The 18,391-nt window shown below is 41.3% G+C and overlaps 1 protein-coding gene across 1 annotated transcript; it reads left to right on the top strand.

Moving 5' to 3' along the window:
• The first annotated feature begins 9,391 nt into the window (after positions 1 to 9,391).
• On the top strand, positions 9,392 to 17,765 carry LOC124875709 (nucleoside diphosphate kinase B-like). Its single transcript, XM_047378042.1, has 5 exons — positions 9,392 to 9,511; positions 12,126 to 12,258; positions 12,703 to 12,804; positions 13,003 to 13,115; positions 17,386 to 17,765. Exons 2-5 carry the CDS (start codon positions 12,130 to 12,132, stop codon positions 17,498 to 17,500), a joined length of 459 nt encoding a protein of 152 aa, XP_047233998.1. The 5' UTR covers positions 9,392 to 9,511; positions 12,126 to 12,129; the 3' UTR covers positions 17,501 to 17,765.
• The last annotated feature ends 626 nt before the right edge of the window (positions 17,766 to 18,391 follow it).

The following is an 18,391-nucleotide window of genomic DNA, read 5'->3' as shown; positions in this document are numbered from 1 at the left end:
TTCCCCATTCTGATGCTCTGTTTGAACTGCAGCAGATCGTCTTGACCATGTCTACATGCCTAAATGCACTGAGTTGCTGCCATGTGATTGGCTGATTAGAAATCTGTGTTAATGAGCAGTTGGACAGGTGTACCTCATAAAGTGGCCGGTGAGTGTGTGTATATATATATATATATATATATATATATATATATACACACACACACACACACACACACAATGAAACAGAAACACCTGGTTTTAGACCACAATAATTTATTAGTATGGTGTAGGGCCTCCTTTTGCAGCCAATGCAGCATCAATTCGTCTTGGGAATGACATATACAAGTCCTGCACAGTGGTCAGAGGGATTTTAAGCCATTCTTCTTGCGGGATAGTGTCCAGGTCACTACGTGATACTGGTGGAGGAAAACGTTTCCTGACTCGCTCCTCCAAAACACCCCAAAGTGGCTCAATAATATTTAGATCTGGTGACTGTGCAGGCCATGGGAGATGTTCAACTTCACTTTCATGTTCATCAAACCAATCTTTCACCAATCTTGCTGTGTGTATTGGTGCATTGTCATCCTGATACACGGCACCGCCTTCAGGATACAATGTTTGAACCATTGGATGCACATGGTCCTCAAGAATGGTTCGGTAGTCCTTGGCAGTGACGCGCCCATCTAGCACAAGTATTGGGCCAAGGGAATGCCATGATATGGCAGCCCAAACCATCACTGATCCACTCCCATGCTTCACTCTGGGCATGCAACGATCTGGGTGGTACGCTTCTTTGGGGTTTCTCCACACCGTAACTCTCCCGGATGTGAGGAAAACAGTAAAGGTGGACTCATCAGAGAACAATACATGTTTCACATTGTCCACGGCCCAAGATTTGCGCTCCTTGCACCATTGAAACCGACGTTTGGCATTGGCATGATTGACCAAAGGTTTGGCTATAGCAGCCCGGCCGTGTATATTGACCCTGTGGAGCTCCTGATGGACAGTTCTGGTGGAAACAGGAGAGTTGAGGTGCACATTTAATTCTGACGTGATTTGGGCAGCCGTGGTTTTATGTTTTTTGGATACAATCCGGGTTAGCACCCGAACATCCCTTTCAGACAGCTTCCTCTTGCGTCCACAGTTAATCCTGTTTGATGTGGTTCGTCCTTCTTGGTGGTATGCTGACATTACTCTGGATACCGTGGCTCTTGATACATCACAAAGACTTGCTGTCTTGGTCACAGATGCGCCAGCAAGACGTGCACCAACAATTTGTCCTCTTTTGAACTCTGGTATGTCACCCATAATGTTGTGTGCATTTCAATATTTTGAGCAAATCTGTGCTCTTACCCTGCTAATTGAACCTTCACACTCTGCTCTTACTGGTGCAATGAGCAATCAATGAAGACTGGCTACCAGGCTGGTCCAATTTAGCCATGAAACCTCCCACACTAAAATGACAAGAGTTTCAGTTTCATTGTCCAACCCCTGTATATGTGTGTGTGTGTGTGTATGTATATATATATATATATATATATAAAAACACACACACAGGTTGATTTATCTAGGCCACCTAATGACTCGATGAACTGCTTTTCCTGCAGTCCAGAACAAATGGTGGCAAAAATATCTAAAGACAAGACTGGATGGGGACCCCTTTGGCAGTTTGAGCTAGACATTTACAGCTGTTTATTTACTACCTCGTGATGCCAGCAGCTTACGTGGCGATCTGTTAGCATATGCAAGCAAATACTGATTCCTTACACATAAATGTCAGACACCAAACATAGATCCATTTCTTTACTGCATACGGGGTAGTCTCATTTTAATGTTATGCAATAACAGAGCTTATATTGTTTTCTTGTATAAAATAAAATGTATCCCAGCTGCAATTTCTCAGATCATTAAAGAACTCTAAGGAATAGATAATTTAACAGAATTTTATAACTGATTATTCTGGGGCAAGGGTTTAAATTGAACACTCACTGGATGGAAATGCAGAGCAAATTTTTAAGTTCTCAGTGTTACTGGAAGATCCACACTTCTACCAGTTAGGTTCATAATCCACTTCTAAGGTTGGTTTCCTTTATTTGTTGTGGAATCGGGGGTTTTAATATAGTTTTACGATCTGCAGGGTTTGGGAAGTTCAGTTGTCTTCATGTTCACTCCTCAACTGGAGCCAAGGCAGTGCTGGAAACTCTAGTACTTAAGCCCCTTGACAGTCAAGAAACTCAACCAGTTTCACACTAAGATTGATGAAAAAATGTTTTAACTAAATTCAGATTGTAATATTTGTTACATACATTTTCACAGGCATAATTTTTTGGGGGATTTTTAGTGTGAACATATTCTCTGATATAAATTTTTAAAAAGCCACGATTAAGTTTAGCTCTTTAAATATGAATCTGAAGGAGAAACCTTCCTAGAACATTGACTACAAATATCTGCTTTTAACAATTAGCTTCAGAAAATTCCACTTTTCCAATGTTTTTAACAATTATGCTTCCTAGAAATTTACCATCCAATTATAACTGTATGACTGTCAATCTAATGTATTTTTGTAACCAAGATTAGGTTGGATTGTTTTAATCTTTTTAATAGATCAGATGCAATGATACATTTACATTTTCAGCGGTAATTTGAATAGGTTGTAATTTAAAATAAATTTCTAGTTTAAATTTTATTGAGGGAATTCACTTAAAGACTTGTGACAAAGGTCACAATTTATGTTTGATGAGGTTTTGTTTTAGAAACAAGCCTTCTCAGGTCTGTATTTTGAGTTTCTGAATGAACCCAACACCTGAATAGATCTTTTTAATCTATCTGTGGTTCATTGATGGATGCAGCTCAATTGAAACAGCTTTTAAATGAACAATAAAGGACGTTGTGTAAATCATTGCACATTAGTACTGTTTAAGGTAGGGCAAAAGAATCAAACCATTAATATCTTAGTCTAAATTCTTCTGCTACACCAGGAAAATATCAGATCATCATCAGAATCTTTGTTGTAGATAAGCTGACCCTCTAGTTTGACCCTGATCCCTGCTGCTCATTATTACCTGTACAGGATAATAAGATGGAAGTGATCATTTGAACATGATGTACAGATGCTGAGTCATATCTCAACCAACACCTTTCCCCATCTTGGGTGGTTGTAGATGTTGGTCGTTCTTCAGTCTGTCTGTGTTGATCTCATTAGCTGTGATCAGGACCATTTGGAAATCCAATCCCACCAAGAACTACAAAGTATTTTTTGGAGTGGGATGTGTTAGTTTGAGCAGGTCAGAATGTTTTTAAACACCGTACGTCTGCAACTTAAACGTTTCAGTGTTGAAAATGTATTGAAATTAGGACCAAATTTTGATCGAGAAAGTCAAGTGGGAATGGAGCTTTAATGGATTTCTACATTAGAACTTGTAATTATTTTAACGTTTTTATGTGACTTGACTTATTTTCCTGGTGCTGATTGATTTTCCTTGAAGGCATCACCTTTGGACTTCCCTGTCCTAAGGAGCATGTTGGACCCCACCCCCCTCCCCCACAGATACTAACACGGGTCTTTTGTATGTAATAGCCCTCAAATAAAATCATGATATAGTGGTGCTATATATTTATATTTGATAAGAATTACTTATTGTGTTATTGTCAGAAGATCATTGTGATTTCAGATTATGGGTGATGGGGTAAAAAATCTATTTTGGATACAAATTTTAAAAAAGTTGGGTAAATTTGTGCTGTGATAAAGCTTTGATAGACTTTGTAAATAAAGCCAATTGTTGGACCAACTACTATAGATGGTTTTTTGTTTTCCTTGTGTTACAAACTGTTTTCCGCATGCTGTGAAAGTTTATCCAGTGGTTTTTGTAAAATCTGACTTTTACACTGAATAAAAATTTTATGATGCTTTGAAATCTTTTTTTTCTGTTTCAACACCTTATCCTTGTTCAAAGCTCACCTGTCTGAGCTTCACAGATATTAAACCATGAGACCTCTGTCCAGGTGAAAAGTCTGTTAAACTCACTGCACACTCTAAGGTGCACATAACATCCTAGAGGAAGAGCTCTGATCTCATTCATTGCATACATGTTTTCTACACTGCTCAAAAAAATAAAGGGAACACTCAAATAACACATCCTAGATCTGAATGAATGAAATATTTTCATTGAATACTTTGTTCTGTACGAAGTTGAATGTGCTGACAACAAAATCACACAAAAAATCAATTGAAATCAAATTTATTAACCAATGGAGGCCTAGATTTGGAGTCACACACAAAATTAAACTGGAAAAACACACTACAGGCTGATCCAACTTTGATGTAATGTCCTTAAAACATGTCAAAATGAGGCTCAGTATTGTGTGTGGCCTCCATGTGTCTGTATGACCTCCCTACAACGCCTGGACATGCTCCTGATGAGACGGTGGATGGTCTCCTGAGGGATCTCCTCCCAGACCTGGACTAAAGCATCCACCAACTCCTGGACAGTCTGTGGTGCAACGTGACGTTGGTGGATGGAGCGAGACATGATGTCCCAGATGTGCTCAATCGGATTCAGGTCTGGGGAACAGGCGGGCCAGTCCATAGCTTCAATGTCTTCATCTTACAGGAACTGCTGACACACTCCAGCCACATGAGGTCTAGCATTGTCCTGCATTAGGAGGAACCCAGGGCCAACCGCACCAGCATATGGTCTCACAAGGGGTCTGGGTATCTCATCTTGGTACCTAATGGCAGTCAGGCTACCTCTGGTGAGCACATGGAGGGGTGTGCAGCCCTCCAAAGAAATGCCACCCCACACCATTACTGACCCACTGCCAAACTGGTCATGATGAAGGATGTTGCAGGCAGCAGATCGCTCTCCACGGTGTCTCCAGACTCTGTCACATCTGTCACATGTGCTCAGTGTGAACCTGCTTTCATCTGTGAAGAGCACAGGGCACCAGTGGCGAATTTGCCAATCCTGGTGTTCTCTGGCAAATGCCAAGCGTCCTGAACGGTGTTGGGCTATGAGCACAACCCCCATTTGTGGACGTCAGGCCCTCATACCATCCTCATGGAGTCGGTTTCTAACTGTTTGTGCAGACACATGCACATTTGTGGCCTGCTGGAGGTCATTTTGCAGGGCTCTGGCAGTGCTCCTCCTGTTCCTCCTTGCACAAAGGCGTAGGTAGCGGTCCTGCTGCTGGGTTGTTGCCCTCCTACGGCCTCCTCCACATCTCCTGGTGTACTGGCCTGTCTCCTGGTAGCGCCTCCAGGCTCTGGACACTACGCTGACAGACACAGCAAACCTTCTTGCCGCAGCTGGCATTGATGTGCCATCCTGGATGAGCTGCACTACCTGAGCCACTTATGTGGGTTGTAGAGTCCGTCTCATGCTACCACAAGTGTGAAAGCACCACCAACATTCAAAAGTGACCAAAACTTCAGCCAGAAAGCATCGGTACTGAGAAGTGGTCTGTGGTCTGCAGAACCACTCCTTTATTGAGTGTGTCTTGCTAATCGCCAAAGATTTCCCCCTGTTGTCTTTCCATTTGCGCAACAGTATGTGAAGTTGATTGTCAGTCAGTGTTGCTTCCTAAGTGGACAGTTTGATTTCACAGAAGTTTGTTTACTTGGAGTTATATCGTGTTGTTTAAGTGTTCTTGTTACTTTTTGAGCATTGTACAATGGATGATGTGAACAAAAATTACAGTGTTTGGTAGTACAAAATGTGGTCCAGTTTAGACTTTAGACCTCATCGTGAAGATTAAACCTCTGCCTCGTCTTAACTGATAATACTGATAAATGACCAATACTTATGGCAATATATTGTATATACAGTATATAGCTACAGGTCCTTCTCAAAATATTAGCATATTGTGATAAAGTTCATTATTTTCCATAATGTCATGATAAAAATTTAACATTCATATATTTTAGATTCATTGCACACTAACTGAAATATTTCAGGTCTTTTATTGTCTTAATATGGAGGATTTTGGCATACAGCTCATGAAAACCCAAAATTCCTATCTCACAAAATTAGCATATCATTAAAAGGGTTTCTAAACGAGCTATGAACCTAATCATCTGAATCAACGAGTTAACTCTAAACACCTGCAAAAGATTCCTGAGGCCTTTAAAACTCCCAGCCTGGTTCATCACTCAAAACCCCAATCATGGGTAAGACTGTCGACCTGACTGCTGTCCAGAAGGCCACTATTGACACCCTCAAGCAAGAGGGTAAGACACAGAAAGAAATTTCTGAATGAATAGGCTGTTCCCAGAGTGCTGTATCAAGGCACCTCAGTGGGAAGTCTGTGGGAAGGAAAAAGTGTGGCAGAAAACGCTGCACAACGAGAAGAGGTGACCAGACCCTGAGGAAGATTGTGGAGAAGGGCCGATTCCAGACCTTGGGGGACCTGCGGAAGCAGTGGACTGAGTCTGGAGTAGAAACATCCAGAGCCACCGTGCACAGGCGTGTGCAGGAAATGGGCTACAGGTGCTGCATTCCCCAGGTCAAGCCACTTTTGAACCAGAAACAGCGGCAGAAGCGCCTGACCTGGGCTACAGAGAAGCAGCACTGGACTGTTGCTCAGTGGTCCAAAGTACTTTTTTCGGATGAAAGCAAATTCTGCATGTCATTCGGAAATCAAGGTGTCAGAGTCTGGAGGAAGACTGGGGAGAAGGAAATGCCAAAATGCCAGAAGTCCAGTGTCAAGTACCCACAGTCAGTGATGGTCTGGGGTGCCGTGTCAGCTGCTGGTGTTGGTCCACTGTGTTTTATCAAGGGCAGGGTCAATGCAGCTAGCTATCAGGAGATTTTGGAGCACTTCATGCTTCCATCTGCTGAAAAGCTTTATGGAGATGAAGATTTCATTTTTCAGCACAACCAGGCACCTGCTCACAGTGCCAAAACCACTGGTAAATGGTTTACTGACCATGGTATCACTGTGCTCAATTGGCCTGCCAACTCTCCTGACCTGAACCCCATAGAGAATCTGTGGGATATTGTGAAGAGAACGTTGAGAGACTCAAGACCCAACACTCTGGATGAGCTAAAGGCCGCTATCAAAGCATCCTGGGCCTCCATAAGACCTCAGCAGTGCCACAGGCTGATTGCCTCCATGCCACGCCGCATTGAAGCAGTCATTTCTGCCAAAGGATTCCTGACCAAGTATTGAGTGCATAACTGTACATGATTACTTGGAGGTTGACGTTTTTTGTATTAAAAACACTTTTCTTTTATTGGTCGGATGAAATATGCTAATTGTGTGAGATAGGAATTTTGGGTTTTCATGAGCTGTATGCCAAAATCATCTGTATTAAGACAATAAAAGACCTGAAATATTTCAGTTAGTGTGCAATGAATCTAAAATATATGAATGTTAAATTTTCATCATGACATTATGGAAAATAATGAACTTTATCACAATATGCTAATATTTTGAGAAGGACCTGTATATAGACATGTTTATGTCAGTAACTCAGTTCACAGTGAAACACATACAGATAAATTCCACACAGACTGATGTTTTTAAACCTACATTCAGTTAATTATGATGATTTTCTACTTTCAACCACTGAAAACGTTACATTTAAGATTAGAACATTACATCAGGTTAATAAAAACATTAGTACAGAAATGTGGCCTTAGTGAAAATACCATGTAATACCTGCTTATACAATACAGACCAAAAGTTTGGACACACCTTCTCATTCAAAGAGTTTTCTTTATTTTCATGACTATGAATATTGTAGCTTCACACTGAAGGCATCAAAACTATTAATTAACACATGTAGAATTATATATTGAACAAAAAAGTGTGAAACAACTGAAAATATGTCTTATATTCTAGGTTCTTCAAAGTAGCCACTTTTTGCTTTGATTACTGCTCCACACACTCTTGATATTCTGTTGATGAGCTTCAAGAGGTAGTCACCTGAAATGGTTTTCCAACAGTCTTGAAGGAGTTCCCAGAGATGCTTAGCACTTGTTGGCCCTTTTACCTTCACTCTGCAGTCCAGCTCACCCCAAACCATCTCGATTGGGTTCAGGTCCGGTGACTGTGGAGGCCAGGTCATCTGGCACAGCACCCCATCACTCTCCTTCTTGGTCAAATAGCCCTTACACAGCCTGGAGGTGTGTTTGGGGTCATTGTCTTTTTGAAAAATAAATGATGGTCCATCTAAACGCAAACCGGATGGAATAGGATGCCGCTGCAAGATGCTGTGGTAGCCATGCTGGTTCAGTATGCCTTCAATTTTGAATAAATTCCCAACAGTATCACCAGCAAAGCACCCCCACACCATCACACCTCCTCCTCCATGCTTCACGGTGGGAACCAGGCATGTAGAGTCCATCCGTTCACCTCTTCTGCGCCGCACAAAGACATGGTGGTTGGAACCAAAGATCTCAAACTTGGACTCATCAGACCAAAGCACAGATTTCCACTGGTCTAATGTCCATTCCTTGTGTTCTTTAGCCCAAACAAGTCTCTTCTGCTTGTTGCCTTTCCTCAGCAGTGGTTTCCTAGCAGCTATTTTACCATGAAGGCCTGATTCACACAGTCTCCTCTTAACAGTTGTTCTAGAGATGTGTCTGTTGCTAGAACTCTGTGTGGCATTGACCTGTTCTCTAATCTGAGCCGCTGTTAACCTGTGATTTCTGAGGCTGGTGACTCGGATGAACTTATCGTCCGCAGCAGAGGTGACTCTTGGTCTTCCTTTACTGGGGCAGTCCTCATGTGAGCCAGTTTTTTTGTGGCGCTTGATGGTTTTTGCGACTGCACTCTGGGACACTTTCAAAGTTTTCCCAATTGTTCGGACTGACTGACCTTCATTTCTTAAAAGTAATGATGGCCACTTGTTTTTCTTTACTTAGCTGCTTTTTTCTTGCCATAATACAAATTCTAACAGTCTATTCAGTAGGACTATCAGCTGTGTACTGTATCCACCTCCTGCACAACACAACTGATGGCCCCAACCCCATTTACAAGGTTTGAAATCCCACTTATTAAACCTGACAGGGCACACCTGTGAAGTGAAAACCATTTCAGGTGACTACCTCTTGAAGCTCATCAACAGAATGCCAAGAGTGTGTGGAGCAGTAATCAAAGCAAAAGGTGGCTACTTTGAAGAACCTAGAATATAAGACACATTTTCAGTTGTTTCACACTTTTTTGTTCAGTATATAATCCCACATGTGTTAATTCATAGTTTTGATGCCTTCAGTGTGAAGCTACAATATTCATAGTCATGAAAATAAAGACAACTCTTTGAAGGTGTGTCCAAACTTTTGGTCTGTATTGTATATTTTCAAAAGGTACTTTCAGTCTAAAAAATGAGCCTCACTAGAAAGGATGTTCTGAATTATTGAATCTGATTGCATATGAGACAAGAATTGAAGTTTGGCTCCAGAGACTTGCCGTTGTCTCCGGCCCCGCCCACGCCTATAAGATGCTGCTGCGCAGCTTCCGTAGTTCTTCTCTTATGCGAACCGTGAGGTGGACTATCTGGGTTCTAAAGCGAAGCTTCTTTATAGAGGTAATGCCAGGAAACCAACCCTTTTAACGTTTATTTTAATTCTTCCATAATTTGATCAGCTTCGCCTTATTTCATGACAGGTGTTCCCTACTTTATTCAAACGTGTATTTTAATGCGATGAAAACCGTGTTCGTACCTCATTTAATGAGTTAAAATCCCTAACGCCTTAAGATGAATCTAACGCTAACTGCGCGGTCCCATCCCGGTTCTGTTTAGCGGATACCTATGCAGGAGCAGTCTGAAACAAAGGGGCCATGTGGCGGCCTAGAAAGGCCCGGACCTGCCGAGATATACCATACGGAACTACCTCTTTATTGACAGTAGATTTAAATAAGCGACAACTATTAATATCTGGATGACTTCTTGTGAAGGAAGACGCTGGTCTCCGCCTGCCCAGCTGTTCATGAGAAAGCAGAGAGCAGCCGACCGGCGGATTAGAACTCATTTACTGAGCAGGCAGGTTAAAGTCCAGGCCCGGGCGCTAAAACGCCTCAGTTTTTGCCGCGTCAGTTCCACGTCACAGAACGTCATTATTATTAAATGAAAGCTATGATTGTTGAAATGTTTTTCATAAAAGGAAGAAGTTAATGTATCTTAAGTTTGAAAATTACTTTATTCTCGTGACTGCGCATGCGTCCTGTACGTTTCCGCTAATGCGTTCTAATAGTTTAAATCTGAACTCCATCCTGCTCCATCAAATCTTTAAAGATGGGGCCAAACTACATGACTTATGTCCTGATTTTACCCCCGAGTTCCAATTCGGGAAAGTCGGCATCAGTCTGGACTATTTGCTGCAGTCTGCAAGTCGAACCAGCACAAAGATGGAGTCTGCAAGTGTGCAAAGGCAACCGAACCGACCTGACCTCAGTCGAAGTCGAACATGTTGGAATATTTGAGGCGGATCACTGACTCTTTTTCTTTTTTTACTTTATTTGTACCTATCAAACAATATGAACATAAATGCGTGGGCATAATGCAAACTATTACCTAATTACATCGTGATAAATAAAGAAAAGCAGGTGCACAAATATTTTGGACTAAAACATTGTAAATAATAAAGACCTTATCAAATTAAACAATTCCCATATTCAATATAAAAGTAATGGGATGTAATGTAATGGAACTGATATTTCTGAATAAAATATTTGCCACATAGAAGAAAACCTCCTCCATCATGCATTCTTCAAGTGTATATGTGCAATTCAGCCCAAATATGATATTGTTTATTAGGATAGAAATTAGTTTAATTACAGCCAACATTGACTGTCTTCCCAAAATCTGCAATCAATCTAAAATTATTGGTCCAAACATTCAATATGAGTTAAACAAAGAATACAGTAAAGGCTATCTAAATCATATGCATGCACAAATGGATTAAAGTCATCACTTTAATTTTACGTCTGAGTGGTACAGTCTGTCCAAATTCTGAGACTGTTTTCTATTCTGGCTATTTACCCTCGAGAGTTTGGTGCGTTCAGTTGGCTTTAGTTGGGTTTGATAAATCCTGGAACTCTCAGTAGATCCAGCGTGATCCATACTTTTTCAGTAATGAAAGACTAAATGGGCATGTCTTCTGTTTTCTCTAAAGTCACATTAGATAATGCTGTAGTGTGTATTAGGAGCAGTTGTAAATAAGGATTAAACTTGAGCTCTTTGCCTCCTAGCAAGGCTTCAAACTTCGATGATGAAGTTTAGCACTAGCACCTTTCAGGTCTTCCTTTTATTCTGTGAACTAGTAGTGTTTGTTCCAATACACGCAGCTTGTAACTGGAGCAGAAATAGTTATTCCGGGAGCTAATGTCTTTATAAAGAGGAACTCCTGGCAGCACTACTTAATAGAACTAGCTAGTTTGATTGGAAATGCTATATATAACTGATGTTATATCTGTCTGCATGATTGAATTAACTTTTTTGTGGGGAGGGTTTGACTTGTTATTAAATGGCATTGGATCAGGCATTGCCAACTCTGGTCTTAGCCATTTAGATGCATTCCTGCTCCGACACAACTGAATCAAAAGGCTGATTTACCTCCTTGGCATGTTAGCAAGTTTTGCAAAGGCCTTGTCATTAACCATTCATATGATTCAGGTGTGTTTGAACAGGGATGTATCCAAAAGCTGCAGGACAGTGGCACTCCAGGACTGGAGTTGGAGACCCCTGCTCTATATAAATGTACTAAACGTAATTTTGACCTGAGGTCTTACTGGATGGAAATCTTCACTGACTGAACACAGCAAACTGTTGATGGGCTAACATTTCTTACTGTAGACACTCTAAAATGAATGATGATGCACAAGCAGGATGTTGTTAGCACATGTCCCTGGTAGTGTTCCCACATAAACTGTGATTGGTTGTATGTCAGAGTAAAGGTGTGTGTGTGGGGCGGTTGGTTGCTGCAGTCCTGACCGGGTGTCTGATCCTCACTGACCTAAGCAGTGAGCGCTTTGGGCATTGTTGCTTGATGCGATGGGGTCGATACCTGCTGCAGCCGCCCCCTCAGCCCCTTGTGCCAAATGCGACACAGTGCTGTGAGTGACTGCCATGCTCATTCCTCCTGTCAACTTGAGCTGTTCTTGTTCCTCTGAGTTACTTTTTCTTTGCTGCTTCATTTTAGAACCATGGCTGAGTTGCAGGAGCGTACCTTCATTGCCATCAAGCCTGATGGTGTGCAGCGTGGCATCATTGGTGAGATAATCAAAAGGTTTGAGACAAAGGGCTTCAAACTTGTGGGCATGAAGATGCTCCAGGTGAGTACATACCTTACGCGTTTTATTTTGAGCCATGTGCACGTGACTGTAGAGAGCAAGAGCAAATACCTCTGGAGAGCTGATTAGCCAACTGAGCTATTCCTGACTTCAAAGGAGCTCAATTGGACCCTAGTGTAGGTTGTTACCTTCAGATCTGAAAGTAAATGGTAATGCTGCCGATGCAGCATGAGGAGGGCTTGATTAAAATGTGTTATGCAAGACAGGCTGTTTGAATGATAGTTGATGTCATAAATAGATCAGTTCTGGGTTACTGAGGTTAGGGGATTAAAGTAAGTGCTTAAGTAAAAGCATTTGAGAGAGAGATTTAAAGCATCTCTGTTGAACCTGTTCTGTTCACATGAACATCATGAGGGACACATGGGTTGTGTTGGCATTAGCTCTGACACAGTGAACAAAAGTTAAATGACTGTTTCTTCTCTGCAGGCTTCTGAAGACCTTCTAATGCAGCACTACATGGACCTTAAGGACCGACCCTTCTTTCCTTCTCTTGTCAACTATATGAGCTCTGGTCCAGTGGTTGCCATGGTGAGAACACAGCATAACCTGTAACTCTGAGTTGGTACATTTAAGAATTTCTGACAGAAAAATTCTAGTGAACAACACAATTTATATTAAAATTTGTGTAATATATCAAAAGATAGTTTTTGGACACTTTCAATTTTTGTTCTTATCCCTATTCCCCATCGGACCTATATAGCTTTTTTTTTATTGTGTATATTCCAGGTCTGGGAAGGAAAGGGAGTGGTGAAGACTGGCAGAGTGATGCTGGGTGAGACTAACCCTGCTGACTCCAAACCTGGAACCATCAGAGGAGACCTCTGCATTGATGTCAGCAAGTGAGTGCCATTTGAATTCCTTCTGCGATACTATTTGAGTCTGCACTAAATCTTGTGGCTTTTTCCCTTTGGCCCTAAAAAGGTCCTTTCAAATCCTAATGCATTTGAGTACATCTTGACAAAAATATTGTCAGAAGTATTTCTCCAGTTCTGCATGTACTTGAACTTTGACATCCTATTCTTTATCTATATGGTCCAGTTTGTTGATGGATCCACTGTTGCCAGCAATAACAACTTTAAATATTCTGTTGACATCTTATATAGTTAGAAGAGAAAACCAGGGGCCTCATGTACAAAGCGTGCTTGCGCATAAAAACCTTGATGTGCAATGTTTTACTCACAACTTGACATGTACAAAAATAAACGTTGCCTGAAAGTGTGGAAATCTGCTCAAACTTTTGACCTGCTGTGAAAATGTGGATCACTTTTTCAATCAACAACAAACTACAGAAAACTAAAACCCACCTAAATACACTGAAATATGGCTCCATTCAGTTTTATTTAATTAATGGAGCATCAAACCTGATGTTTTTTCATGAGTTTGAGTTTCTACGGTTTAAACAAAGCGATGAAACTGAATCACATTTAGCCTCATACCATACTACACCTCAGAAAATTATGGAAACAACCTCCGTTGGATGTAAACTGTAAAACCTCTGTTTTGCCACCTGTAGATGCAAATGTGCATTGTCTGTGTGCAGAGGAGCATTAAATGCATGTGAATCATCTAGGGGGCACTTTTATTCTCATTGAAAAAGAAAACTGTCAAATCAGCAGATTAATTCCTAACAAGTCAAGTGTGATGGTTCATAAGGTGAACAAAGCTGGAGACAATCACATGTTCATAAAAATTGCATGAAGTTGTTCTGGGATTTATCTCTGTTTTGGGGTTGTATCTTTGAAGTTTTTTTACAGATATGCCATACCAAAATTAATCCAATTATTGGTATTTTTGGGGTCCCAGACAAGAGTATTATCACCAAACCCCAGACTAATTTTATTGCCTTTTCTTCATTGCAAGCTCGGAAGCTTGTTCTCCGCCATTGGAAGTCAGAGGAACCGCCATCGTTTTCTGAATGGGTTCGGGAGGTGCTCTCCTTAATTCCATTAGAAAAACTCAGATATAATTAGATCAATTTCCGTCAGAAGTTTAGGGACACCTGGGGCCCCTTCATTGTATGTGTTCTTACACTCTCCTTCGCTTAACGACAATAAAATTGCTCTTAGAGCATAACCTACTTGTTCATCAGGCGAACTGGTCAGATACCCCTTATTCTTAAGCATGTTTTTGCTCACAGCATGGAAAGACTCACTGATTTTATTTTTTTTAAATCTATTTTCTCACTATAGAGAACGGTAACTACTGTAAAAATAACACCCTGCTGACAACATATTATTACTAATCTATTCTACTTTTTTATTATTTTATTTATTTATTCATCTTTCATTGTAATCGTTGTCTGTGTCTAGTCTCCTTAAGGGCGAAGTATTGTTCCTGGGAAGGCTTTATGTTTTTGTACCTCATGTATATTATTCCACAAATCCTATAAATAAAGGGGGAAAAATGCATGAAGTTGTGTGTAATTGTAGAATGATGGCAGCTTAAGCTCAGCTGGAGGACATACCTGATGGAAGAAGTCAGATGGAGCGTGTTTTCGGAGAGCGTACTGACCTGCTGGTACATGATGGTGAATGGCTTATTAGCCGGTTTGGATTGCCCAGGGAAATTATTTTGGAGCTCTGCACGGAGCTGACCTCAGTGTTGGAGAGAAACCGTGCGTCTCTGGTTCAAGTTCTCACTACGCAGCTCTCCTTTCTTCAACTGGAGCTTTTCAGACGGAGCTGACAGACAGGTCAGGTATTTAACAGTCATCCCTGAGTCGAGCCAAGCCATGCCAGTCATATGGGACGGCCTCATCTGTATGTTGCTCGGATATAGAAAGTTCCCCTAAATGGTGGCTCTTATTTGCAGAGAGGAGCAGATTTCTGTATGTAATCAGCTATGGACTGCACTCATACTGCTATAAGGCCCCCCATTTGGAAGTCAATATGCCTTGGTGAATAGAAAGTTCTTCACCTAGTGTGTGTGTCTGTGGTGACAGTCTTCCTAATAGAAATATGGGAGGCATATTCAAGTTGTCATAATGATCAGCATTGGGCTATGATTGAGCTCAGTGCAGCTAGGCACCACCGTTTGGAACTGATGCAGACATTGTAGAACGGGCTCGAGCCGACAAACGTTTTATTTTTAGTTGGGTTTGAGTTCCTCATGTCATTCAAGAAGTTGTTGGTTTGCTGTAATTCACTACAAACATTTCTCCCTCTGAGGGTTTTTACCCCAAAAGGAAACCGTTCAGTTCTTTAATTGTCACAGCACTGTTGCTGTGGTTATTGGATACGTGGTGGGTGCCTTCTGGCTATTTATATTACTTTGCATAGGTATTTATGGGCGGAGACCAGGTAGTGCAATCGCCATTTACAGCTGTGCAGAATTCACAAATTGGGATGTATGAAAGCTATAAGTGCAGGGACATGTCTATCCACAGTTTCTACATCAGAATTAGTTTTTTACTCTGTAAGTTTCAGAATTTCTCCCTACCACAAACTTTCAGTATGAAAGCTGCGCATTCTTTCGTACATGAGGCCCCAGAACTGCAGCCACTGCTCTAATTCATCCCCAAGGTTTTTTTGAACATGGAAGTCAGAACTCAAAAAATGAATAGCTGTTGTCTAAAATGAATCTTAACCTAAAGAAATGCATAAAAGATGAATGTAAAGATTAAAACAGGTTTTCAGTGAGGCTTTTATGTTTTTAATTCAATTCAGTTTATTTATATAGCGCCAATTCACAACACATGTTGTCTCAAGGCACTTCACAAAAGTCAGGTTCATACATTCCAATTAATCGTAACAATTGAACAGTGCAGTCAGAGTTAGCTTTTTATTCAAATTGGATAAAAAGTTTTTCTGTCTAAGGAAACCCAGCAGATTGCATCCAGTCAGAGATTTGCAGCATTCACTCCTCCCAGATGAGCATGTAGAGACAGTGGACAGTCACTGGCGTTGACTTTGCAGCAATCCCTCATACTGAGCATGCATGTAGCGAGAGTGGAGAGGAAAAACTCCCTTTTAACAGGAAGAAACCTCCAGCAGAACCAGGCTCAGTGTGAGCGGCCATCTGCCACGACCGACTGGGGTTTGAGAGAACAGAGCAGAGACACAAAGAGAACAAAGAAGCACTGATCAAGGAGTACTTTCTATGGGAAGGAAAAGTAAATGTTACTGGATGTAGATCCTTTAGTCGTTTCACCTAGAAAGAAAGAACAGATAAACTTTGAGCCAGTTTTCAAGGTTAGAGTCTGAAAGAGAACATATATGGTTAGTCACAGTAGAAGCTCAGTTAGTAGCCATGTCTAGGAGAGAGAAAGGGTTAAACACTGAAAGACAGGGCCATGTGGATCATCGGTATAGGGTGAGCATCAAGTTGTTGCCAGCAGAAGCTTGGACAATGCCTCTCTCCAGAAAGGTGTCACAGGCAGACACAGAGTCAGGCCAGGTGTAGCTTCTAGGAAGAGAAAAGAGAGAGAACATAAAGTTAAAAACTGAAATAACAGCAAATAATGCAAAATTGGAGAGTAGTGTGAGAATGTAGCGAAGAGGGTGAAAGTGGTCATTATGCCCTCCAGCAGCCTAAGCCTATAGCAGCATAACTACAGAGATAGCTCAGGATAACCTAAACCACTCTAACTATAAGCTTTATCAAAAAGGAAAGTTTTAAGCCTAGCCTTAAAAGTAGACAGTTTGTCCATCTAGAGCCCACTGATGGTCATTGTTATACTAAGAACCACAACGATTGGGATACCTCTCTCTGTCAGACATACACAATACGGTTTGTACGTCCTGAGAAGAGTTTTTGCTACCCTCTTCGGTCTAAAAATGTTCTTCCTTTGGTGGCTTGCAGTGGTGTATGGATGTGTGAGCACTGGAATGAATGAGGTGCTCCAATTAGTCCAGTGTTTTTCATCCCTGCTCTTTAAGGCATCCATGTTTTAGATGTTTCCCTGCTTTGCATATCGGATTACAATTCAGCAAAAGTCTGTTAATCAGTCACCAGTTGAAATGATCTAAATTAGGTTTGGTAAAGCAGGGGAAGATCTAAAACATGCAGGCCAGTGTGCCTTGAGGACAAGGGTTGAAAAAACACTGCATTAGTCAGTATGAATAGAAAGATTCAGTCCATTTACCACTTCTTCTCTCGTGTTTTTATTAGGAACATCATCCATGGCAGTGACTCAGTGGAGAGTGCCAAAAAGGAGATTTCCCTGTGGTTCAAACCAGAAGAGCTGGTCAACTACACAAGCTGTGCCTTCAGTTGGCTCTACTGAGCTGTTCAGGGTCCCTCTCCTCAGATCTTCCAACAGTTTGCCTCAGACTTCCTGTCCTTGCCTGTAGCTTTGAGGAACACCACATTCCCCCACCCATGTACCAATCATGATGTACGTGGATGTGGTCTTGGCATGGACCCCTTGTCATTCCTGTGTGTTAATTCCTGGAAAAACCTTCCATCCAGTCCTCAACATCTGTAACTGTAACTTGTTGACAATTTTGGTAGAGCTTGATCTGTTTTGCAATAAAGGCACATGATCCTAATTGTTTTTGTTTACTGTGTGTAAATACAGGAGTTTAAGAAAAGTAATTTAAGTGATTTTGAAATAGAAGGTTTCCACTATGTGGACCCAATGCTAAAATGCTGAATAAAATATACTTTTATTGTCCCTGTGGGGAAACTTGTTTTGGGTAGGTAAAACTGCACTAAACATTTTTAGCTTCAAGCCCTCCTGAGGCCCCCTCCACCTGCCCGGTTTGGGTTGAGTTTCCGTTTTCAAGGAGACAGGTACCCATTTTCCGCCAACACAGTTCGGAGCCCATTCTGGCTCCGATGGTTAGCTGAAGGTTATGGCAAGCGAAAAGGGTCAAAAAACGTCTGCATATTAACGCGTTCTAATCCGTAAATATGGCAAGCCAACAGTGCCACAAAACACCACTTTTACCATGCGTCTGGTTAAAACATCACGAAAAGGACCAGGACGCCCTAAAATCTCATTAAAGCGCCGTTTAATGCACCTGTTGGAATACCGGGGGAAAAATTCGTTTTTCTAGTCACTGAACGCAGCTTTTTATGCACGACAACATTCAATGTCCTGGCAAAACAGCATTTTTTTTAATGTTTTCACTTGTATTAGGATAGGATAAGAATCCTTCCTGATGCTCATAAG

This window comes from Girardinichthys multiradiatus, chromosome 10, assembly GCF_021462225.1.
Source record: "Girardinichthys multiradiatus isolate DD_20200921_A chromosome 10, DD_fGirMul_XY1, whole genome shotgun sequence".
NCBI classification, from domain to species: Eukaryota; Metazoa; Chordata; class Actinopteri; order Cyprinodontiformes; family Goodeidae; genus Girardinichthys; species Girardinichthys multiradiatus.
This window is presented reverse-complemented; position numbering and strand designations above follow the sequence as displayed.

What these genes read in the sequence shown, in the direction of transcription:
- LOC124875709 (XM_047378042.1), top strand. Translation starts at nt 12,130, where the DNA reads ATGGCTGAGTTGCAGGAGCGTACCTTCATTGCCATCAAGCCTGATGGT. An exon ending in CTGGTCCAGTGGTTGCCATG is followed by an intron (nt 12,805 to 13,002) that starts GTGAGAACACAG and finishes TGTATATTCCAG; the next exon opens with GTCTGGGAAGGAAAGGGAGT. An exon ending in CTCTGCATTGATGTCAGCAA is followed by an intron (nt 13,116 to 17,385) that starts GTGAGTGCCATT and finishes TGTTTTTATTAG; the next exon opens with GAACATCATCCATGGCAGTG.